Genomic DNA, 25769 nt, shown 5'->3' on the forward strand with positions numbered 1-25769 from the left:
AAGAAATGCCTAACAACACGATTGATTTTAGAAGAAACAAGAAGTTGGAGGAATCAATGTTCACAAATCTTTGGACATTGAATATTTATCTATTTGCTGCTCTTTATTGTTCATCTGTTCTCTAAAAAATTTATGCAGTTTTCTACCATTTTCAAATGTGCACAAGGTCAGAAACTAGTTAATGATTGTTTACACCTCAGCCAGTCCACCAGGCCAACGGATGATAAAGTGAATGCTGAGAAACAACGAATATGAAAACCAATATGTTTTATTTCAGCATCATGTCTGACAGAAAACAACACAAAGAATAAATGTTATAACAGGCTAAAAAAAAAAAAGAGACCCCTTCTTAAAATGAGTAAATAAAATATGCACATATCTAACAACAATAAAAACAGTCCCCATCTGAATATCCTGTACATCCGTGTTTGACAAGTTATGAATGAAGAGCCAGTATATTAAAGATGTGTTGTTGCTTTTCATAGTACACCAGGTAGAATATACTTCTTTTACAGAGGAGACATAAGCCACCATGGGACACCATGTACCTTTCCATTTACTTGATTCAAAAAATAAAAGGTGAAGAGGAGAAAAAGTATTTTCTTTGTTCAGCACTAAGTTAACAGGAACATATGATACTGAAAATACCAGACAGAATACTAACATTTTACACTATTTCGAATATCTGTAGCACATAGATTCTTAATTATCTTGATTTCTATGCCAAAATTTGCAAACAGACATTTGAAATTTCAGTGCTCCATGTCTTGGCCTGAATTGGTAGAATCTTTGCCAAGCTGTTGCTTCTAACAATTAATACCACAAAGAAATATTAGCAACTTTCATGGTTTAAAAACCAGAAAGACCAATATGGTCAAACAATGTCTTTTTTAATTGGTTAGAACCTAAGGAAAGGGGTTTGGTCTTTTGAACCACAAAATATTCAGCTTCCAGGATCCAGAACCAAGCTCCAATTTAAAACAACGTTTGTCAATCATTTTCAAATGTAGTTTCAATAATTTTTCATTTTAACATGGGCATATGCAGTTATACTTAGATACAGTTTAAAAAAAAAAATCTGTAATCAAGCCCTTTCAAAACTGCAGCCCTAGAAGCTATAAATGAAAAATCAATATGAGGATGAGGTCCAAATCCAGGTGAAGGGTTCTGCAGAGCGGCATTAGATGATGGGTGCTGATCGGTCATTTGTGATTGTGGGTCGTAGTTTGACTGTGGCAAAAGGATTCCCACCTCTGAGAAGGAACAGGGCCATTAAGGTCACTTAACCAAAGTATAAAATCTTAAAGTGATAGTTCAGCCAAATATCAAAATGTACAGATTAACCCTTAGTGACTGTTTGGAGATTAAAGTTTGCATTGCTACTTAGCTTTTGCGTAGAATCTAAAATGGATAATGAAATACGATACCTTATACTTAGTATCTAATATTGCTTTCTTTGCTTCTGACACTGTAGTAACATTAGCCGTCATAGCTTTAATTTGTCAGAAACCTCAGAGGCAATTTGAGCTCGTATACCAACTGATTGTATGAGGCAAAGATGTTATCCTTTAGGCAAACAATCTGTAAAATATTATCCCGTTCACTAAACGCCTCCATGACTTTATAGTAAAGTTATGGGTTAACTATAAAACTTAAGAATAAAACCTCAGACACTAAACATGTTTTTACCTGTTCAATTATGTTGGGTGCAAGGGGAAAAAAAACAAAACTTGTTTTTAAGCCAAACTATGCTTTAAGGACAGTTCGCTGATCCTAGTGTTCCTACTCACCCAAGAAAGGGAGGCATGGAAGTACCGTTGGGCATAGAGACCTGTTGCAAACAAAAACAAAATCAACACTATTAGGAGTGTAACAGGTCTATAGGTGCAGAATTTGACATTACGCTTCAGCACTGATCCTTGGCTCAGGAGAGACTCAGCAGAGCAGCCCTGCCAGACTGGTTGGATTAGGAAATCAACTCATTGTTCTCTCAATCTTACAGTGCAGCTGAGGCTGGGAAATGCGAAGCGTTCCATGATCTAATTATAGGAGTAAAAAATCTTGAAGATCGTGAAACACTACCTCACTCTATTTTCATGTTGACAATCCAACATCAAATTCCTTTGTGCTGAGTACATGCCTTTCAGGGTTATACTTTTCATAACCAAAGAGTTTACATCACTACATTACTAAAGTTTTAACACTGACTAAAGCTCGCCACTGATGAAGGACATGGCAAGCTGCAGACAGTGTTTCAAAAAGGAGATAAAAATCAACAGATTTGCAATCAAGGCACAGTTCAGAGCACATTGCCTCCTGTAGGGGGCAGGCCTATATCATCAAGAGGCTTATTAACCATGGATGAGAAAAAAAAAGTAGGCTGAACTCTTGATACAGTAGGCTGATATATATATATATAGACATAAACTAAAATTGTTTGTATACATGTATGTATGTGTGACTTTAGTCTTTAAGAAGTCTGGACAGAGTGAAAAATAAAAATTATTTTTTTTATATTTGAAAAATTTGATTTTCTCCAAATTCTAAAACAAACTTTAAGAGCTGATTTTCTGTTTAATCCTATTCTGTTAACTGATTTCTATATTTGTTTTCTCCATCTTCAATGTCTCCTCACACTGAAAAAAAAAGTTTTGTACTGTGTCTCAGTGACCCTGTGGATTAGAAGTTATATAAATTAAAGCATGGACATTGACAGTTCTGATCAATCGTTTATAGAGCCATCCATCATTATTTATGGAACATAAAGTGATTATTAAATTGCACTGATAAAAAGAACACTTTTTGATCTGTTTATATTGAAAAATGCAAATAACCACAGTCACATGACCATACGTAATACAGATTTCTGCACTCCAAGCCTCATTAGCAGCACATTTTCCCTAAGTCCACAGAAGCCTAAAGCTCTGCAGAGTGTGTTCCCCTCCCAATGTGCTGTGACCAAACCAGGCAGGGAACATTTTTTACATGTCATTTTTTTTTGCACAGTGACAGTAATGCGTCATATTCCTCCAACACTCCCTTATCCCTCTGGCAAAAACAAAGGTGACATTGTTTTTCTTTCTCCAAACATTACATCCCGATTCTTTTTATCCAGTTTGCTCACAGTTTCTCAGTTTTTTTTCCGGTGAATATGCCATATCACTGGTAGATTATCAGTTCCTGGGTGGGAGCATAGGTTGCCTGCTTTAGTCTTGGCTTCTGTTTGTCCCCCTGCAGAAAATGCAGACGGGTTTCAGGTTCATCCCCAGAGGAGAAACGCGACCTGGACTGGTACTGATGGCATTCCCTGTTTGCAGACGCTTAGGACAGCGAAACGAAAGCCTAACCGTTTCTCTATCTCAGCACTGAAGAGAACATTAATTTTGGAGGCATTTAACCTAAACATGTTCCACCCACAGAGGTGTCTAACAAAAAATGAATAAATAAATAAATAAATAAAAACTTTTTTTTTTTGTTAAAAAATTGTTAGCTTTTTTTATACCTAGTCAAAACCTAGTCGAAAGAGGTGAAGCATGGATAGGTTAAATCTCATTTTTCTTTTATTCAGACAGAGCTGAGTAGACTGGAGAGTGAAGAGAAGGAGAGAAAAGTAGGTGCGGGTTGTACCGTGTTTTGTAGGGAAGGAGTGGAGGGCTTCCTGGATGAGTCACTGTAGTCAGGGGGAGGCAGCAGAACAGATTGATCTTCCTCTTCCTCCTCCTCCTCACCCTCTCTGAACTGCACAGGTAGATTTCCCACATTCAAGGTGTGCAGAGGAGTCTCAACCCTGCCCACATAATCACATGACAGTATTAGCACTAAAGATCATTTCATAGTCCTAAAACAGGAATATAACAATACATTACCATTGCTCTGTTCTCTTACTGGAATAACACAAAATCATTTCATAAAATTCTACATACTTAACAGGGAGGACAATACTTACATGTTTGTGATCACAGGCTCGTTGCAAGATCGGCAATACGATGATGGAAACCAGCCTCTCCTGCAAAGAAAAGACTGATATCTGAAACAATCATACATAAACTTCTCATTGATGTTCATAATTCACGTTTGACAAACAGTTTATACCAGGCTGTAAAGGTAGAATCAGTCATCCCATTATTACAGCGGGGACAAAAAAATAAATAAAAAAAAAGTGAGTCACTCGAAGTGCAGTTGTGCAGTCGGTGGGAGACATGCATTAAGACTTGGTTGCTTAGGAACTGTCTTATAGAGACAGTTGATCTTAACTTTGAACTGCCATGCTTTAAAACTGCACATTGGTAATTGTAGGACACAAAGACATTTCATTTCTCATAACAGAAATGACAGCATAATGGGAGCTAGGAGAAAGTGTGTTCAAACCTCTGACAGAACTGGCAACCCTGACTAAACGTGTGGTACCCACACTGCTCAAGTCTCCCTAACCTGAGACAGGAAATAATGCACAAGCTCAATAAAAATGTCTTTAAAATGGCACAGAAAATGTCTTCCAAAAACAACAACAAAAAGAACGACAGGGAATGCACATGCAATTAGTGATCTTTTCTCCTGCAGACAATAGCTTCAAGGGGTGTTATGCTATCGTGAATATGCAAAGCAATTTTAATAATGACAGCTATTATCAGTGCTTACTAATGGCACTGTTAACATTACATTCATTTTCTGAACATAACATTTTTTATGATAGTGGTGGAAGATCATTACATAGTGATGTAACATAATTTGCTTGATCACTGCTGATCAACACTAAGAAAATTGCAAAGATAGAGTAGTCACTATAGCATGAACATATGGATTTGGTTATCCACAAGGCTTTGTCATGTGATAAGCCTAAGGCACCAGCTCATTTACTTGTCTCTGACAGGAGTTAATTCTGGCATACCAACCATACCATAGCAATTTCTGTATGTATACCAGTAGTTTAAAATCGACAAAGACAAACACAGAACCCATTTTTTACTTCTTAAGCAATAATGTGTAAGCTGGAGTATATACATTATCTTAGAAGATGTTTTAGTAATCTTTAAATAGTGATTATATTATAATAATAACAATAATAATAATAATAATAATAATAAAATATCTAGAAAGCACCAAAATGACAAAGTTACACACACCTACAGCATCTTGAATTGCAAAACAGATAAGGAGTGAAAGACAAGTTCTATTATTAAATCCTCCAGCTGTAGTCAGGCAATGTATGTTTGTATGATTTGGAAAAGTGGCTTAGGAATGGGGGCTGAAGACAGGGGGTGGGAATTTTTCAGATGGATGTTTGGGGTGGGGGGGGGGGGGGGGGTTGGGGTGGCGAGAAGGACAGGGAGATGCATGGGGGGGGGGTGTTTATAAAAAAAAATAAAAAAATAAAAACACCCCCCCACGGAACACTAAAGACTAAATAGTGCTCCTTTCAACAAAGCAAACGTAAACACATCCAACAGTACAACAGTATGTTATAATACATCATGAGAACTGAGCTGATTCAAAACAACAAGCTTAAATATAATATACAGTGACATATATGCCCAAGAATAAAATATGCTCAATTGTTACTGATACAGACAATGCCAAGGTTTTCCCTAATAAATGTTTCACTGTAACTGCACAACTTTAATTGTACGGTGGTTTGGGTTTTGCTCATTTACACAATTCCTTTTTAAGTTAAAAGTAAAAAATGAAATGTTAAGAAGACTACAGTGCCTGGTGAAAGTAAGAGGTAGAGATACTTTGTGATTTTGTATTTTTCAACAGAATTACAGATGTTTCCAAATGTCATTATTCATTTGATCAGCTCCTCTTGCTATATAGGTGCTTCTATAGCTACAACTAGATTTAGTCCATCTACTGTGGTCTCAACAAAGTCCTGACCATTGAAATCTGTCGTTGTAGAACTATGCAATGCACCTACATGGTAACTAGAGATAATAAATTGGATATATAATGAGTGAAGGAACAAGGAGGTAGCTGAATATAAAAAATATTTATAATACTATGTAAATATGTCTGATCTGTGATCTGTCTTAAAGGCAGAATAGCGTAAACCATCTAATTAATTCTAAGATATAAAAGTGATGACTGGGCCTGACAGGGAAAATGTAAGATATGTGTAATCTTTTCAATTCATATGCGCATGTCTGAGATCAAAGAATATTATAGCATAAAATCTAACTGTGTTTAATTCACAGCATGTCTTGTGAAGAAAAATGAATATGCACATCTTAACACCCCCAGATCTTACTGTCCGGTTTTCTCCAGTTCCCCGTAGAGCCAGCCGTCTCTCTCTTCCTGAATAAGCAAAGTGATGATGTCTCCATCATCGAAGCTGAGCAGGGTCTCGTTATTTCCAGCTGTGTGTGGGAAGATGGTTTGCACTCGAAGCTTTTTTATCAGGTTCATACCACTGGACACAGATGTGGACCTAGACAGGTCATTGCCATCAAGACTGTCTTGGTCTATAGATTTCAACAGAAGCAAAAGACACATTTAACAGTTCACCTGCATTTTCGTGCAATTCAGACTCTGAAAACACAATGTGTATTAAAAGGATCTGATAATGAAAAGACAAGGACTAAGACTGAAAATGATAATAGAGCAAGCTTGATTATGCTAATTACACTTTTTTTTATTACAAAAAGGATATTTATTCTTGCCCGAGTAAGGTTCCGGGGAGATGGGGCTTCTGGGGAGTTCCTGAGAAAACATATTTGCCAACGGACTGGTATGAGCTTTCAGCGAAGGCGCTGGTGGTGGAACCACAGAATCTGAATTGTTCTAAAAAAACAGTAGAAAAACACTAATTCGGACAGAAATCAAAAGCACCTTACTTCATATATATGAAGCATTGTGAATATAATTAACCTACACACTGTCAACAGACATAAAAAGTGTCAATTTTGGACCTAGATTTGGACACAGCTGCTGTGTTCAAATGTTGTAGTAAATTAAAAATCAACAAAAACGTACAGTGACATTACAAAAATTTAGCAGCTTACTAACTTTAAATGCACACAACAAGTGCTTTACAAAGAAGTTCTATCTACAACAAGAGAAATATCAGATCAATGGAAATAGTCCTCACAAATAATTACATTTCTCTAAAAGGATAACGGTCTTTGTAAGGTAATCCTAAGCCTGCATGTTTAATCAGGACTCACCCTGTTGAAGCGGTCCACTTGCGCTGAGGAGTTGGATGTCATGCAGACCGGAGTGCGTAAGCCTTCGATCATGTTGATTACTGTGTCTGGTACCTTGGTGGCATCACTACAGTTGTCCTGCCAGTTGGGCAACTTCAAAGAGAGCATCTCCTTTGCCTGAGTGTCATGAGAAGACAAAGGGAAATAGCCAGGGCCCACAAAGTTATCAGTGGGATGAAGCTTGGAATTACAGCACAAACAGAACCTCTGTACAACTCAGCACTACTAACATTTATCAGGACAAATGATTTTTGTTTCGTTTCCACTCAGCTCAACAACAGTGGTGAACTAATGGAGGTAAACATCATGAAAGTGAGAGCATAAAAACTTTCTGTATTAAGTATTTCTTTAAGAAGAGTGCAGGTCTTAACAAATTTTCACTTCCAATGTACTTCAGAAATACATTTCAGAGCAAAGCTTCAGCTGAGTTCTGGTGCTCATGTCATTTTAAAAGCCTCAGCACATGCATTTCCAATGTTTGGGTTACTTTGATTTGAAATGTCACCTTGTCATGAAAAGATGCCATCTGATGAGAGAAGAAACAGTGTTTGTCCACCAGAAAGCAGAATCTCCTCTTTTCCTCCAGCAGGGCCTCTCTGCATCCATCTGCTATGAACTTCTGCATGTCTGTCTGCCGTGATGAGATTGTCTCCATATACTAATGAAAAAGAAAAAAAGACAAATAATTAAGAATAATCCCAAACTTTTAACCAAACTGCAGCATTACAAAAAGCTCAAACATTTCATTCTAATTAAGAGCAGTATTTTCCCTCATAACCATCACTACACTGAATTTAATTGCCAAAAGGTATAAAAGAGACAGTATCGTGGTACCATTAACCGAAGTGAGGATAAACATGTCTGAAAAGTCACACCCCTCACCCCTGAACTGTGATTATTCAGTGAGTAATCATGTCTGTAGACAGAGATATTCACCACTCCCTATGACTAATAGCAATGCAACAGGGCATAGACACAGACAAGAAACAGAAGTCCACTCTTCACAGGATTCCCTTGCCTATTATAGCTCTCCAGCAGAGTTGTCATAGTGACCGTGTGAGCGCTTTATCTCCCGGGTGTCGATTTCAGCCTGTTGTCACAACCCTTTACCTCATGTATACATCCCTAGATGAGGCAGCCCACGCTATCAAGCTCTGCTAGCTCTTTGTGCTGTTAAGCCAGAAACATATTCTTTGATGATTACTGCCGATGGAGGTTATAATGGGTTGAAAACTCTTAATTTAACATTTAAAGCAGATCATAGCAGGTTCTTTTATAGAATAGGACTCCAACAAGGTCAAGGGCAATACTGAGACACAGTATAATGATGTATATTACCTGTACATTTTAACCAAATTTAAAAAAAAACTTAAATCTCAATAAAAGGTACAACATTATTCTTCTTAATATACAGCAGCTTCCTCACAAACCCTGTCCTATTAACAGCTTGAATAGTTTCTGCTTTGCTTGAAGGTCCATAGGTACTAATTTAGGGAACAAAACAACCCTGAAGCAGAGCTGCTCTAGGTCCAGAATTTTTTTATTTATTTATTTATTTTTTTGTCTTTTTTCCCTTTGAAAAAGAACCATAATTGCTTTAACAGATATGCACGTATATCATGTAGATCCAATCATAAAATAAAAAAAATGTAGTATTGTTCCAGAGCATAAAAACCTTTCACTGGGAGTGGAGCATGAGGCAGTGATCAGTAGGCAGTAAACAGAAAAATAAACAAGTGTTGGGTGATATGAGCACAAATCTATATCACAGTTAATTGTACATTCTACCACGATTACGAATAATGAACCATTATTTTGTTTTTGTATTTTTGACCCTCATAGTTCAGTGACGAGGCTTGAACTGTAAATGTGCTCCAGCATTGAACATGGGGTATTTTTTCTAATGTTGCTGGGAGCTTGTTCCTCTCTTGTTTCTTGAGCACTGTTTATATTTGGTGTGTGATTGTTTACATTTTGAGGTCTTTTTCTTCAGTGTTGTCTTAATTATAGTCAAAACAGAGTATGTCCAAACCACAGATGCTGTGTTTTTCTTTGGTACTAGCTGCTCGAGTCGCTTGGTCGGCCTCTGCATTTAGGTTTTCCACCATTTTGCAGATAGGAGAAGAATCACATGACTACAGCTTAAAAGGACAGTATATGAATATACAGTGGGGACATAATAGAATAAAAATAATAGATATAATCGATATGGACAAGATTATGTCGATTAGAAATTCTGAATGTCGATTTTGATTAATATTAGATTAATTGCCCAGGTAGAGTGATATTATCTCCCCATCACTAGGTGGGAAATTACTGCATACTGATGTTGTTTACAGGCTTTTTATGCAGTTGTTCTATTACCTGTCACTATCAGGTAATGCCTCTGACCTTACTTCTACAAGGATGGAACAACGGGGTAGGTGTGTCTAACAAAGTGGACAGTGATCGGACATGGTGTTTAAAAGCTCCAGCAGCACTGCTGTGTCTGATCCGCTCATAGCAGCACAACACAAATTTACACACCACCACGTCAGTATCACTGTTGCACTGAGAATTATCCACCTCACAAATCATACCTGCTCTATTGTTCTATTCCTGACCACTGAAAATCAGCTTTTCATCAGGTGTAAATGCAATGTCTTTAGAGAGCTTTATCAATTTTTAGATTAGGGGAAGAGATCCACCACATATTCCTTGCTTCCGTAATTTTCTATATATTTGGCACTACAGTTTTACTGCTGACTTTTGTCTGTTCCAGCTTTGTTTAAAACTCTCTGAAAAAGCATCCTACGTATGAAGCATCCTGAAAATGACTTCAAGTATCATGAGGTAAGATTTTTGTCATAAAGAGAGAATTATATTTAAAAAAATTAAAATTAAAATTTATTCACATCAATTGCAGACAGTGCATCAGCCCACAACATAATTGCAGCAAAATCATTATCTCATTAAGCCAACTAGATTCAATAAGTCCAAAAAAAGAGAAAAAATTAACATACAGCTAAGAGAAAAATAATTACTATTAATTTTACTCGTCTATTTAGATATAAGATAAATAAAATAAATAAATAAAAGATCAATAAAACCCATCTGAAATTAGTAATCAACAGTGCAGTTCCAATCGCAGCATTTTAAAAAGTGGTTCTTAATCACTGCAGGGAGCTTTAATCATAAGAGAAAAAAAAAAATCACCTCATTTTCCCTGATTTCATACTTGCTAGAATGCTTCCCCTGGCTTTTCCGGCGTAATTTCTTCAGCTCTGCATTAGATTTGTCCAGCGAATCTTGTCTCATTTTATGTTCTGACTGGTATCTTTTGAATGTGGCCTGTGATGAATGAAAACACATCATGTACCAACAATGCTTGAAGTGACCGATAACCGTTAAAACACAGTGTGGCAGGGAGAATGACAAACCATACTTACTGTCATGTACTTGACGTCCATGTCTGTTTTCTTCTCCAATTCTGTGATGATTTCTATGTGAAACCTCTTGAACTGATAGGAGAAAAAGAAACTGTCACAACAGATACATAAACGGGTGTAACAATGACAAGGTGTGAAGTGTTCTGCATTCCACATGCATTCACAATGAATCTAATAAAAGTGTTATCTTATCAGATGGCATGGTTAAAAATTCACAGCGCTCTGAATGTCAGTATCTAAGATAAACTGATAGAGTCTTTTTCAAAAGGAACTTTTTAAGGTCAAGAGCAAGGAAAACAGATATTCACTTTAAAGAAAAAGGTCACATACCACACACAGCCTGTCACCTTATGTTAAAACAATAGTCACAATTATCAGTGATAGCAGCTTAGAAATTTAGAAAAGAATGCATTGCCTGATGGAACGGTATGAAAAATTAATCGCATCAGTTCCTTTGTACAAAGCTAAAACATCTACTAGTCTATATTTCAATAAATATTTAGTGATAAATTTACAGTTATCAGAATTTTTAAAATTTGAAACATTATGATTTTCAATGACCTTAAATCATTTGATCTCTAAATAAGCACTATGCATAAACTTTAGATAACAATTTCCTTAAATAAACACTGGCTCTATAAGATGTACAGACTTGTGTTCAAAAGTTGGTTTGAGCCACAAAGGCTTGCCTTATGGTCGTTAATTTTGTATGCTGTACTAAAGGCAAGAGCAACATTTCAATTAAGTCATTTAATTACAACTCACCTTGGGCTTTTCCTATTGGTGGAATTCAGAAATAAAGGTGAGAGAAAGATGAAAGAAGCACATTGCCTCTGAAGATTGAAAGTGCTATTTTGAATGTAATCTGATTCTTAGCCTTGTGTACATGTATATTCTGAGAACTGGGGCCTGCGGCTGAGAGCAGACAGACAAGTCAATGGCATAGCGGGGAAGCTGAAGTGAAGTGGATCTGTAGAGTCAATACTTCATACTTACAGACTCCTCCAGCTCCAACTGGACCTTCTTATGCACTTCAGATATTTCTATCAGGACCACCCCTGTGGAGAGAAACATCAGCTCAGTGCTCCAAATAACCTAATTACAGCTATCCATCATTGATTCATGGAAGATGTATATTCTATTTAGTCATTTCATAGAAAGGCTTAATACACATAAATACTATACACAGTGAGAAGATGAGTTCGTAGTTGGACAAATAAATAAAAGTTTGAGAGAAAGTTTTTTTTTTTTTTAAGAGACCACACTTAATTTGTATGATTTCCCAGTGACCATTCCAATAGACCATTGACCACAAGTTCACAAACAGAAAAAAATTAATTGAATAAAATAACTGCATTTTCTCAGAAGACGTTGCATTCCCCGTTTCTCCCAATCCCTGTAAACCAAAAAATATTCACAGATGATGCAGTCTGGGCTCTGGGGCAATCCACTGTTGATTTACAAATATTCACATATAAACATAACACAAATTATTGTTTGTTGTAACAATGCTTCTTGGCAATAAACCTTATATCTTTGAAAAGCCTGTTAATTTCCCTTTTAAATGATGCCATATTTGTAAGGAACATGCATTTATGGGATGAGCAGTAGAGCTGACTATGTGGGCTGCACCCATGAAAAATTTGCCAAATCTTCTTTACTATTGCCAGCTTATATTGCTGTTGCTACTGACACTTGTTTTGAGCTTCTGGTACCCCCAGGTGCCCCTGATTGGCAGCACTTGTGAGCATGGGCCCTGCTACAGTGGTCAGTAGGTGTCTTCTTCAAAAATGCCACATTTGACTGATCTGGATAGGGCCCAGGCTATAGGGCAACTTCAAGCTGGTGTTCGGCAAAACCAAGCTGCAACATTATTTGCAGTGAACCCTAGTACCATCTGCAAACTGAAGGCCAAGTTCCATATAATGGGGGATGTCAGAGACAGGCCGTGAAGTGGGTGTCCCAAGAAGACAACACAGAAGACGACTGTTTCCTCACCCTGTCAGCACTTCGGTACCGTAGGCTGTCTTCTACAGATATGCAGTCAATCCCAGACAATCCAGATCCGACTACATGCAGCTAGTTTCCTGTCTCATCGGGCTGCCAGGAGACCTACCATGACTGCCCTTCACCGCCAGGCCTGTACGCACTGTTGTTCGCAACACATGCACTGGAACCTGAACATGTGGAGGAACGTTATGTTTAGTGATGAGTCCATATTCTGCCTATGGCAGTTGGATCGTAGGGTCATAGTGTGGAGACATCGCAGAGAACGCTATGCTGATTGCTCGCCAATACAGTACCATCTTTTGGTGGAGGCAGTGTGATGGTGTGGGGTGGCGTCTCCCTCATTGGAAAAACAAGGCTTGTCATCATTGGAGGCAATCTCAATGCAGAGAGATCAAGATGAAATTCTGTAAACAGTGGCAATCCCATATCTCCACAGTCTGGGATCAAACTCTATTCTCCAAGATGACAACTCTCGCCCCCACAGAGTGGAGTTTATCAGAGATTACCTCCAGAATTTGGGAGTGGAGAGGATGGAATGGCCTGCCAGACTCCTGACCTCAACCCCATTGAACACTGGTGGGATCAGCTTGGCGTGCTGTTTGTGCCACAGTGACCAACACAACCACGTTGGCTGACTTGTGACAAATGCTGGTGGAGGCTGTTGTGGCTGTGTATGGTCCTTCCACATGCAACTGAGGCTCATGTTTGTTAAATTGTCAATATGTCTTTGTTTCTTCAAACTTCAATCATCCAATCCACCAAACAAGTCAATGGCAGAATAAGCTGTTGGCAGAGAGGATTTGGCAAATTTTTCATGGGCACAACCCACATACTCAGCTCTACTGCTCATCCCATAAATGCATGTTCCTTACAAATTTGGCACCATTTAAAAGGGAAATTAACAGGCTCTTATACCAATGGTATAAGATTTATTGCCAAGAAGAATTATTACAACAAAAACATAATCGACCAAACACACATTTACTTACTTTCTGTGCTATGTTCTTTATAAATCTCGTAATGCTTCCTACAGTGGAAGAATCTATAGAAACACCAGCAGAATTTGAGATCAGAAGTGGACTAGAGCTTGATTTTCCTGATGGTGCGTTGGTCTTTGGTGAGGACTCCACTATCCAAGCACAGAAGTTCAACAAAACAAAATTAGCTTTTCTTTTACCCTCATTACAAGCACAATTCTAGTCAATGTAGACATCTGTTAGCTGGCATATTATCTGAAGTCTTTTCCTTTAAGCATGTTGAGCTGTTTAGAGGCATTTTGTGAACAGCAGGTCAAAAATGTAGTAGTAGCTGGCTTCGGATGTCTTAGAGAAATCACATGCTTGCTCTCATATCATCAGGTTGTGGCATATAATTTTAAAGAGATCTCCAGTTTTAGAAACTACTTATATCTAACCTCCAGAAATTTCAAGACAAATAAATAACATAATGGCTTCTTCAACTGGGAAGGAAATAATCAAGGATTTGTTGTCTCTGCCTCTTGTGCATTGCTGTATAAATTACACAACTGTAACTGTACTCTGCTCTGGAATGACAGAGTCAGATACACCGTGCATTTATATAAACTCGCAGTACTGAAAAATACACAAACAAAATGTGGTAACACAATAACTGCTGCCATCATTCAAAACTTTCAGTAATCTCTCATTAATCCATCATGGAGCACCTGCTGGACCTTCAGAGTCTGGCCAGTGTTATTTCAGCTTAATACCACTCAGTCATTAAAAATTGCTTACGCTACACAAGCCAAACTCTAAGTTAACAAACCGAGTTGAAGGGCTGTAGCAAGTTGCCCAACAACAGCGGAACTTGTGGAGCATTATTACAATGTAAAGGTCAGCAGATAGAGCTGGTAAATGCTGTCTTGTGTGCAGGCTGCTGTGCAGGCCCTGTGTTTTCACAACTCTGGTGATGGAATATGATATGGTGAGGTATTATTTCTTTATAATAATTACACTATTTTTAGAGAAACCTGTCTTGTAATTAGTAACTGTGATACAAGTATTGGTCCTTTTTACACATCTGCCATAAAAAACCTCTTCTAAAGGAAAATGCCAGCATTATATTTTTTCACCTAATCCACATCCGCTCTGATTTCCATGGACGAGTGTTTCTTTGACTCAAATGTAAGAATTTACTGTAATTAATTAATATGTCCAAGGCATTTGTCAATTAAGCTGATCATGATAGCTTGTCCTGATTGAGGAATTTGGTAGTTACCTAATTGGATTTTGAGAGCAATTTAAGATTCAAACCAACATTCTCCTGCTGTTTTGTCATTTTATGGTAACAGTTGTGTAGTATTAGATATGAAAATGCTCAATTTTTATTTTAATTTAGAAACTAGAAATTAAGTATAATACACTACGTTCACAATTGCTAATTGTAAATAAATTAAGTATTAATATGTTCAAGATCACTAACATCAAAATCATCATCTTTAAATTGTCTATTCTAAAACTCACACATACGTTGGATACAATATTATTCTCAAGAACAGAACAAATCGATGCACATGTTTTGACATCATTCTTCCTTAATGGAACTCATAAATACACTGACAAATATGTTGCGATTTTCAAACTATTTAATTTTAAGGTTATTTTTTGTTGAATAAATCATTGTAATTTTTAATACTATGAAACATTCATTCATTTTTTTGTAACTTCTTATCTAATTCTGGGTCATGGTGGGTCTGGAGCCTACCCGGAATTACTGGGTACAAGGCAGAAAAACACCCTGGAGGGGGCGCCAGTCCTTTGCAGGGCAACACACATTCAAACTCACACATTCACTCATACCTATGGAGTCGCCAATCCACCTACCAGTGTGTGTTTTTGGACTGTGGGAGGAAACCAGAGCACCCGGAGCAAACCCACACGGACACAGGGAGAACACACCAAACTCCTCACAGACAGTGACACGGAGCATGACTTGAACCCACAATCCCAGGACCCTGGAGCTGTGTGACATACTACGCAACAGTTACCATAAAATAACAAAAAAGGAGGAGAATGTTTGAATTTTAAATTTCAATTTTACATTTCACAAAAAAAGCTTTAAAATTATTTGTACACAATATAAACAAACAGTGTGTGATGCCTCTAATAAACTCAAAAAGATGGGACAGATGCATGTTTACCACTGTTATCAGAGAACTGATGTATAGCTTTCTCATTGCATAATAGTATTTGTTCATTTGTAGTGTTTAAATATATTTGACACAATATTTGCTTGCAAAGACCCTATGAAGTCTTTGATGGATATTGCTTTTATACCTTAATAATTACCTATATATTATACTCTCCTGCTTATAGTGAAATACTAGAAAACAGTGTAAAATGAATAATATATACACTTTTCACTCTTATTTTGACCTATACCAACATTTGAGAGTATTGCTGGTGAAACATTTTACATTTATTTATAGACAAACTGCAATCAAGCTGTTCAGTCAAAGCACATTCAGTCTTTTCATTGTACGTTTGTCACAAAAATTTTGAACCATGCACCTCAATTTAAAAAAAAACAAAAAACACTAACTTATCCAGAAACTGGGTTTGAGAGTGTGCTAAGAACAGGACTGAAAACTTACTGACTAAAAACTCAAAGAGAGACCATTCATGAGTATAGTAATCAGTACAATACAGATACAATCAACAGAACGCAACGTAAAATTTTGAAAAAATTTTTAATGACAGGCTAAAGCATAAATATAACACAAGTGATCAAGTAAATCTGAAACAAAGATGATACATCTGTGCATCTAAAAGTAATTATCGGAATAATAGAAATAGAATCATTGCCCATGTCTAAAAGTCACTACATTTTCCAAGGTCCTTTATCTCCTCCTATTTTCAAGCAAGGACTTGAAAACCTTTAATCTAATAATAATTGGTCTCGATGGGACCTATCTAATTAAGATGATGAGTCTTTAACTGTTCTATGAAGTCTGTTATCAGCTCTACACTACATACAATTGCAACAAAGTTGGCAATAATTAAATGTTCTACAAATATATGTGTGCAGACCTTTTAAACTGCTTAAATGCATTCCTATCAAGAGATGAAAAAGCATATCTGTCTCTCCTGATTGATGTGTGTGTAGTCATCCAGAGAGAGTGCCGCTGCCAGTGCCATTGTCTGATTAGCGCACACTCAGTCCTGTCAATCAATTCCACAGAGTGAGTGCTGCTCCAGACCATTATTCAAACAGTAATTTCCAAGAAAACAACTCCACGCTGAACAAAAGAACATGTGCGCCACCATTTCATTTAAGGCCATCAAAACAAATATGAACAGCATTTCAGTATTTGGATCAACCTGAAATAGACAATGTCAGGTGGTTCAACTTTCTCTGCCTATGTTCCGCTCTCTCTGTCTGTACAAACAGGACATTAATGCACAGTCAATAGCATAGATTCCAAACAACAAGGTAGAAATGTGGTTTCTGAATTTGTCATGGCTAAATTACTTTCATTTTTGCCTTCTTCAAAATAGCACATTAAACGATAGCTATTATTTGTGTCAACTTAAAAAAAAAAAATAAAATCACCAGCTGCAAAAAACTGTTCAGGATCAAGCCCCTATTTTACAGATACAGACCTGTAGATATTGCCTAACCACTGGCCAAACAAACAGTTGAGCTGACAAAAACTGAATTGATTTATCTATACTCTACATGCTATGTTCATTCATAGCAAATGTTGCCAGGTTTAACATGGCTTAAGAAAAATTACATTCACTCCCAAATAATCAATCCATTGTTCAAACAATGAATGTAATGTATTTACACAGGGGCAGCATAACGGCACAACAGGTAGTGTAGCTGTGACACAGGTCCACGGTCATGTAGTCACATTCTGTTCTCTCCATATCTGCATGGGTTTCCTCCCACAGAACAAAACAAAAAAACATATGCAGGTATCTGGATTGACTGTTTAAAAGTATCCAAAGAAGTGGAGTGTGAGTGAATGTGGGAGTGTTTGATGCCCTCTGATGGACTAGAACCCTGTTTGGGATGCTCTAGACGCACTGCGACAATGAACTGAATGAAATGGTTACAGAAACCATTGAGGTAATGAAACTTCAAACAGGCAGAAGTGGGTGGCAGGGGCTATGTGCAAAAGGGCTGCAATTATTTTGCAAACCTCTATATTTATTATTGTACAATTTTATAGTCACAGTTTCATTTTAACACCAATGTCATAATTTCCTGATAGACTACTCATGATGTTAATTGTGTATACACTATATGGACAAAAATTTTGGGACAACACATTATTATTAAATTCAGGAGTTTCGAACAGACCCATTGCCACAGGTGCTGAAAATCAAGCACATAGCCATGCCGTCAGCCATTTCAAATATTTGTGGCAGAGTGGGTTATTCCAGAGCTTATGCCATTTCATGAAATTTCTTCCCCTCATAGATACTCCAGTCAACTCTGAGTGGTACTGTGTTTAAGAACCACAGCAGCTCAGCCATGAAGTGGCAGGCCACATACATTTACAGAACTGGGTCTCAAAGTGCTGAGTAAAAGTCACACAGGCTTTCCTGACTCAATAACTGCAGAGTACCAAACCTCCTCTAGGATTAACATCAGCACCAAAACTGCACTGGGGCCTTTATGGCATAGGTTTCCATGGTCAAGCAGCTGCATGTGAGCCTTACATCACCAAGCACAACGCCAAATATCGGATGGAGTGTTGTAGAGCACGACACATTCTGTGGTGTGATGAGTCATGTTTTACTGTCTGAGAGTCAGTAAAATGGACTAGTTTGTGTTTGGAGAATGCCAGGAAAACGTTACCTGTGACTGCATTGTGCCGGTTGGGGGGCCTATTCCATAAGCAATGTCTATGGATTCAGAAAGGGAACTGGCGATTTCAAGAGAGGGAAGTATTTGCAGTAAAATGTTGGATTTTACACTCTTGATTTCCTGCAGCAGTTAATGCTTTAAAATGAAATTCAGTACTTAATAGATATAAACTGTTATGTTAATTTGTGTTTTTCATAATTTGCATACACTCAACTTACGAATAATATATTTCAGCCCTCTTTGAAAAAAGTTTGGACACACCTGTCATAAACAGAAACTGGAGAAACAACCATCAAATGAAAACTGCAGCAGTGAAAGTAAATTCTCCTATCAAAGAGAAACTAAACACTTGAGAAAGTACCTCAGCATTGTGCTAATAACAGCTATTATTTAAAAAATGACAGGCGTTCTTGATTTTGAACAGGTCAGGCATGAACATCTCCAGCAATTAGTCCCATTCTTTTAATAGACCTCATCTCAACTTTTTACAGACAAAGTGACACTGCTTTTTCTTCAAGACATTAGCATTTCAGTTCAGCTAAAATAATTTTAATGTGCCTCTAGATAAGAAGTTTAACAAGAACTTAAATACTTAATACGTCAAGGAAAAAACAGAGTTCAAAGATGGTTTATGAATGTTTGCCAAAGTATTTGGTAATGTGTTAACGCCTGAGGACACATCTGTCGCAATGACTGTTAAAAGAGACGTGCAAGGCAGGATCAGAGAAAAGAGCAAACAGAGTTAAAAAGCCAGCATGATGGTCACTGCAGAACAAAAACATGCTTGACAGTCCCCACCTTCAAAACCTGAACACAATGTTTCTCCCCTGTTTAAACCAAATAATTAAGTTACATAGAGGTAAGGAGTTTAGCATAATTCAGAACAAACCACAGCCTGCTCTGAGCAGTGAGACAATGTCTACAGTAGTTCAAATATCAGACAATACACAGCTCCTAATTACAAGGAACTGGATTTCAAGGAACAAAGACTTTGTTTCATTTTCTTGTCTTTCACTTTAGATGAATGCATAAGCAGGAGGAAAAGGGCAGGGTGGCTTGATCACTTGTCACATTCCAGTCCAACACTTTTAACTGAGTGTTCCAGCTATTCTGACAGAATACTATACTTATAGCGCCACAGTAATGAAGAGCCATGGTGGCGATTTATCATGCAGTGCCATTTCACGAAAACAATAGAGGGGTGAGAAAAACACATGGATCAGCTATGACTGGCAGGGAGGGAAAGTGGGAGAGGGAGAATGAGAGAAAGGTGACAGGCAGAGGTAAATTGTTATTATTATTATTATTAATACACAACAGATATTGAGCACTTAAGCGCCAGCAATGAAAAGCCGTACGTGATTTTTTTTTAAAGAAATGCCAGGAAAATGTTACCTGTCTGACTGCGTGTTGCCAATTGTAAAGTTTGGTGAAGAAGATCAACGCTATTGTGATGTTTTTCCAGGAGTTGGCCTAGGCCCCTTAGATCCACTGAAGGGAAAACCTTAGTGCTTCAGCATACCAAAACATTTTGGGCAATTTTATGCTTCCAAGTTTGTGGGAACAGTTTAAGGAAGGCCTTGTTGTTCCAGCATGACTGTGCCCCAGTGCACAAAGCAAGGTTGAGCTTGGGGTGGAAAACAGGGCTCTCTACAGGATGGTTGAGTTCTTCCACACCAAGCTCACCCAACCGTGCCTTTACGAACCTTGCTTTGTGCATCTTAAACATGAAATGACATTAGTTATTGCCCTATATTTCAAAGGAGGGGAAAAAAAGATCAGTCAAACATTTGTTTGTTTAGTGCTTTTCACAATTTTTTTACAAGCAAAGCAGCTTTATTAGTAACATGAACAAGAGATAATGTCAATCAGAAAGCCCTAGCTGCGCAAGCCAAAAGACTCCCTTCAAAGTTGGAGGTAGAAACCTTGGGAGGAACCAAGACTCAGAGAGGGGACCCATTCTACTCAGATGAAACTACTAATAGAAATTAACAGTATCATCAGTTAAGTCTGTCATTTTGCTACAGTGCACTGATGTAATTAAAGTACTGAGGTAAGAATGATGGAAGTAATGGGGGTTATAGCAATAATGATAATAAGAGATAATGGCATCATTGTGGGGCAATAGTAATTACAATAGTGCTGGAAGCATCAGTCTGAGGGTTATTATTAAGTCCATTTCTTTATAATTAAGTCAATTTCTACTTCAGTGTAATTGATGGTGCTGGGTACTGGCACGTTGTCAGGAGCTGACAACAGTACATTTATATAAAAACAAATAGAAAAAACCCTAAAAGCAATTCTTTTGTTTATTAAGCTTAAAACTTCATCTCCACTGCTAGGAAAGGACACAGTGCTAATAAAAACATGGACATTTGAGATACATGGTTTGTGTTGGAAGGGCTTAATAGTTATAAATATATGATCTACTGACAAACCACTGCATTTATGTTTTATTTTCAAAAAAGCTCAAGTAATAGGAGTCAACTTTCCTTTAAAAGCAATATTCCTTGGTGTTTCAACCTCTTTCTACAGAACTTGTAATATTGATTAGAATAGATGAGAGGTTTCCCTGTACTTACGGGGAGAAAAAGAAAAACCTGGTGACTCAAACCCTTAACAGAAGCAGCCAAAATGCTGCTGCTGAAGTCCAGGAACTACACACAAATCAGACTAATGTCAAAAACCTAACTTTGAGCAAGACAACAGGAGACAACCACGTTTATAAAACAAGGAATTTGCGTGTATCAAAATGAATATATTTTGTAATCAACTATATGCTACATCTGTGACAAATAGAAACTGGGTATTTTAAAAAGCCTAAGCTTTCCCCTACCATAAAATTATCACATGCCATCTGGACTCGATCAAATACATTAGGATTGCCAGGCATGGTTAGATACAATTTGCTCAGTTTCTATGTCTTGTCATATGTATATTACATAAATTTAAAGTGAAGTTGGGCATAATTTATATATATATATATATATATATGCAAAATTGGTCAGATTATGTAAATTTGCAGATCTGTGAAATGATTAAACACTTACTCTTTATATGCAGAATTTAATATATTAGGAAAAAAATGTACAATAAAATATGAAAACAAAACATGTAACACCACCAAGATCACTTAAACTTCTGCATACAGTAGTAAACCTGTGTGATCGTACCACTCAAGTTAGGCATGTACTTGCTTAAACCAAGAATGTACTGACAACTGTGAGGTGCCTACCATTTATTTTGAGAGAAATCCAAGTGGAGGTTGGAGAGAGGGAGGGGGTGTTAATATATCTGTGTTTTAGGTTATGAAATGCTCGAAGCTGGGTAAGCGAGATGAGTCATGAGGCAGATTTAAGCAGTCTGAGGCAGATGTAAGGGAGGGTGAATAAGAGAGAGAAAGAGAGAGTCCATGCACTGTTTGCTCTGCGTGTTTGCTGCTGTGTTCTGCTCGGTGTGTGAGAGAATTCACACTGTCTGGGAGTCGTCTGGGCTGTCTGACAGGGATTCCAGGCTGAGGAGCGGAGCTCAAGCACAAAACATGAGGCTCAAAGAGGGAATTACACTAGAATTAACCAGCCATTCTACAAACAGCACTGTAATGAATAAGGTGATGCATTGAATTGACTTCATTCAAAATATACATGATTTCTACACGAATAAAACAGAGAAAAAGGCAAGTGTCAATGCAAGCAAGACAAACATGTTCATTTAACACACACATAAGTATTGTCAACCTATTAATCTAGTAAATTCATATGCATTGCTTCTTCCAAAACACGGCACAACATTGGTTTGCCATTATGATAAACACACGGAGAAATGGATTAACTTAAATCGGAAAGAAATAAGAATTAAAACACTGTCCATTTAGCCGCTTTATCTCATTTTAAAAACAACAACAAAAAGAGGTGCTAGCAGACCTGCATACATCAGTAGCATTTACTCTGCCAAAGCAGAGACAACAAGCATGAAAAACAGTCCAATGGAAATTTATAAATCACAAGCTCTGAAACTGACTTCATTTTCACCTCCAATGAATAAAGTAAATGCTGAGTCACTGGCAATAAACTACCACCAAATCTTGGTATGAACATGATATCTGCCTACTGAAGAGGAGGGGGGGGGGGGGAAATCAAGATATTCTAAGTCATGCTGGGAGCAATGAATCATCAACTTCAGAACGTAATTAGCCTCTCTCACACCACCCCTGGCCCCACAGATACAGGCACTGCTGCAGACTCACCTAGTTCGCTGGAGACTGGCGATACAGAGGCATTCTCTCCAATCTTTGAGACTGCATCAAAATACGCCTTACCAGCAAGCGTCATTGCTGTAAGACAGTGAATGTTGAATGTTTCAGTTATGGCCTTGGTAAAATAACTTTTTTAACAGTATTGAAATGACCGTAATGTCCCTAGTTTGTGCACTGTTCTTTGATTTGTGTTTTTGAATTCCCTGACAGGTATGATGCCATTTGTAATAACACAACTGAGAGTGTTTTAAATCTATAGAGGAGTGTTTCATCAATATCAACTTGAAAACATTTGTTGCACTGTACTACACTACAGGAGTTAAACTATCCTCCTTTGAAGTAAAGGTGTAAAGCAATGTTAAATGCTTACCTGACACAGCTTTCTCATAGCTTTTCCCAAGGTTCACAAGGTTGCGCAATCCTGGGTTGAACTGCTCCATCACATTCTAAGAAAAGGAAGCACAGTGATGAGGAAAACAATTTGAAATAATTAACCTAAACACAATTTATGTCAGAAATAATGAGCAAATCACAATCTTGCTCATGTCCATGTTGTCCATTTATGACACTTACTACAACAAATAAAACCCATCCTAGCAGTGATTTCATTCATACACAGGGAAGTACAGTATGCACATTAAAGTAATTGTGTAAACATTTTTACAGTTATGTGCATGGTCAGTTGCACTTACATTTACTTGATACTTTGTCGATAATGGTTTACATTTGCCTTTACTCAGCTAAGATCCCACCTATTACTTTGCTAGACTGTTTCTTGTACTAATTTGAATGCATGCTAAAATGCAAAATGTATTACTAAAGCACGCAAATAACTGTATTTAAAGGAATTTGAATGCATGATAACAGACACTATTAGAATGCCCATATCTTGGAAATCTGAATGATCCACACTAACAGAATTATCCCAACAAGACTTATATAGAAAGACATTATAATAAGGATTTTGATATCAAGGAATCAAAATAATGTATATACACTGATCAGCCACAAGATTAAAACTATTGTCAGGTAAATAACATTATTTTATTACACTATTTAAAAAATGTGTCTGTTACATGTTCCCTTACACTTTTATTTAACTGCTCAAGGAAAAGATTTCCAATGTTTTCACTGATCATTCATTCATTGTCTGTAATCACTTTTTTCACTGAACAATTGTATTTTGGAAATATAAACACATTTAGAATTTGATGCCTGCAACACTATAAAAATGTTGGGGCAGAGGCATATTTTCTACTCTGTTACATCGCTTTTCCATTTAATTACACTGTTTATTCCTTTGGGATATCAGTTGTTAAATTGGCGAGAGGAAATTTTGCCCATTCAAGCTTGCTACAAGGCCTTAGTTGCAGTCTGTGTTTGCCGTTGTCTGATTCTCCTCTTCATGACACACCACAAGAGACAGACCTGGTCAGTCAAGCACACAATCTCTGTCTACAAAGCAATATTTTCACAGCACATACAGAAAGAAGCCTAGTACTGATTACATAATCATGGACTTCCCTGCAAAACACAGTCCCTCATTGGCAGCATGTCTCTTTAAAAACCCAGTGTTCACCTCCACATGAACGGAAATTTCTCACATATGCAAGTTACTCATGCCATGGATACTGCTGTATCCCCAATCCATGAGAGATACTGGCTTTTTGCACCTTTTGCTCCTAACAGTCTGGACTGCCCCTTATATTATTAGCATGGAAACATTATGTTAATTTTCCATGAAAACAAACTGAAAAAGGGCAACAGCACACATTTTTTTATTGTCTTTTACTGAGACAAGCTTGGGCCCAGAAAACTTGTTAGCGTATCCGCATAAGAAAACAACAGTTTCAGGTTGCATTTCCTTTTTGCAGTGGTGGACACTGCTGAGTGACTATAGTTTTTTTTTAAGTATTCCCAAGCCCATGTGGCTATATAAATCACTATAGTAAGACAGTTTCTTATGCAGTGCCATCTGAGGGCTTGAAGGTGTCCAGCTTTACCTTATATGGACTGGTATTTCTCCAAATGTCTTGAAACATTTCACAATATTAAATACAGCAGATGATAAAAGACCATAATTCTTTGCAAACCTGCACTGATAAACATTTATTTTGGAACCATTTGACAATTCTCTCATTAATTTTTGTATAAACCAGACAAAGCCTTTTGTTAATGTCCATTCTATACTTTTATTATTTATCCACTCATAGTATAATACCTCAGAAAGGTGTGACAAACTTTCAATAAACATTTCACTTATATTTTGCTCCTGTCCCAAATATGTAGTCATTAAAAGCATAATTTGTTTATTATCGCAAATCCTAGTCTAGTCAGTCAATGAAAACATTGGAAAAGGTTTCTTATACTTATACCCACAGGTTATTTTTTACTGCATTTTACAAAACATCCTTACTTTTATGGAAATGGGGTTTGTATTAGGCAGCAAGTGAAGGGTCGGTTCTTGAAGTTGGTGTGTTGGAAGAAAGAAAAAAGTTCAGTGATATGAATTTACTGCTTGTGATAGGGCAGGAAGTTGTGGATATAACGTAAAGTCCACATGGAACTGAGCATGCGTTAACGGTGCCAGTGGGGCTAGGAACAGCCTTAGTCACCAGGGTTTATGGTTGTTAGTGGTAAAGGGTAAGGTAGGACTGTAAAGTTTGCTTGAAGTGGGCATGCTTGAGGTGGGTCTGGGATACTAGACTTCACTGGTGAGCCTTTTGGAGATGTCGTAGGCTTAAATCAGCGAAACACTGATGAGGGATATGCCTACCTGATGACCTCTGTGAAGAGTTTGTGATGCAGTGGCTGAGGTATGTACACATGAGCTGGGCCCAATGATTAGGCTATGGTGTTTGGTGTAGTTGGTTGCTGATCGGATCGAAAATGGCCACAGCAACCCTACTGATTTGGGATAGGATTTAAATGGCCAAATGTAGATGATTACAGGAATGTTGTGGTTGCAGGTAGGACGAGGGTACAATAGGCCCAATGTGAAACTCTAATGGATTGGCATAGGATATTTTACAGTTTACT

The 25769-nt window shown here is 37.4% G+C and overlaps 1 protein-coding gene across 1 annotated transcript in view; it reads right to left on the reverse strand.

Annotated features, from left to right (window-relative positions):
* Positions 1 to 271: 271 nt before the first annotated feature.
* The window catches only part of baiap2l1a (BAR/IMD domain containing adaptor protein 2 like 1a), a 28288-nt gene continuing 2790 nt past the window's right edge, over positions 272 to 25769 (reverse strand). The window contains exons 2-14 of the mRNA XM_066664258.1: positions 23101 to 23176; positions 22722 to 22808; positions 11624 to 11685; positions 10628 to 10699; positions 10395 to 10529; positions 7705 to 7857; positions 7161 to 7316; positions 6657 to 6777; positions 6245 to 6458; positions 3947 to 4006; positions 3628 to 3787; positions 1791 to 1831; positions 272 to 1253 (exon numbers count right to left, since the gene is read on the reverse strand). Of these exons, the coding sequence (XP_066520355.1) occupies positions 1181 to 1253; positions 1791 to 1831; positions 3628 to 3787; positions 3947 to 4006; positions 6245 to 6458; positions 6657 to 6777; positions 7161 to 7316; positions 7705 to 7857; positions 10395 to 10529; positions 10628 to 10699; positions 11624 to 11685; positions 22722 to 22808; positions 23101 to 23176 (1410 nt within the window). The 3' untranslated portion in view covers positions 272 to 1180. The remainder of the gene's footprint in view (positions 1254 to 1790; positions 1832 to 3627; positions 3788 to 3946; positions 4007 to 6244; positions 6459 to 6656; positions 6778 to 7160; positions 7317 to 7704; positions 7858 to 10394; positions 10530 to 10627; positions 10700 to 11623; positions 11686 to 22721; positions 22809 to 23100; positions 23177 to 25769) is intronic.

The sequence above is a fragment of the Hoplias malabaricus genome, chromosome 3, assembly GCF_029633855.1.
Source record: "Hoplias malabaricus isolate fHopMal1 chromosome 3, fHopMal1.hap1, whole genome shotgun sequence".
NCBI classification, from domain to species: domain Eukaryota; kingdom Metazoa; phylum Chordata; class Actinopteri; order Characiformes; family Erythrinidae; genus Hoplias; species Hoplias malabaricus.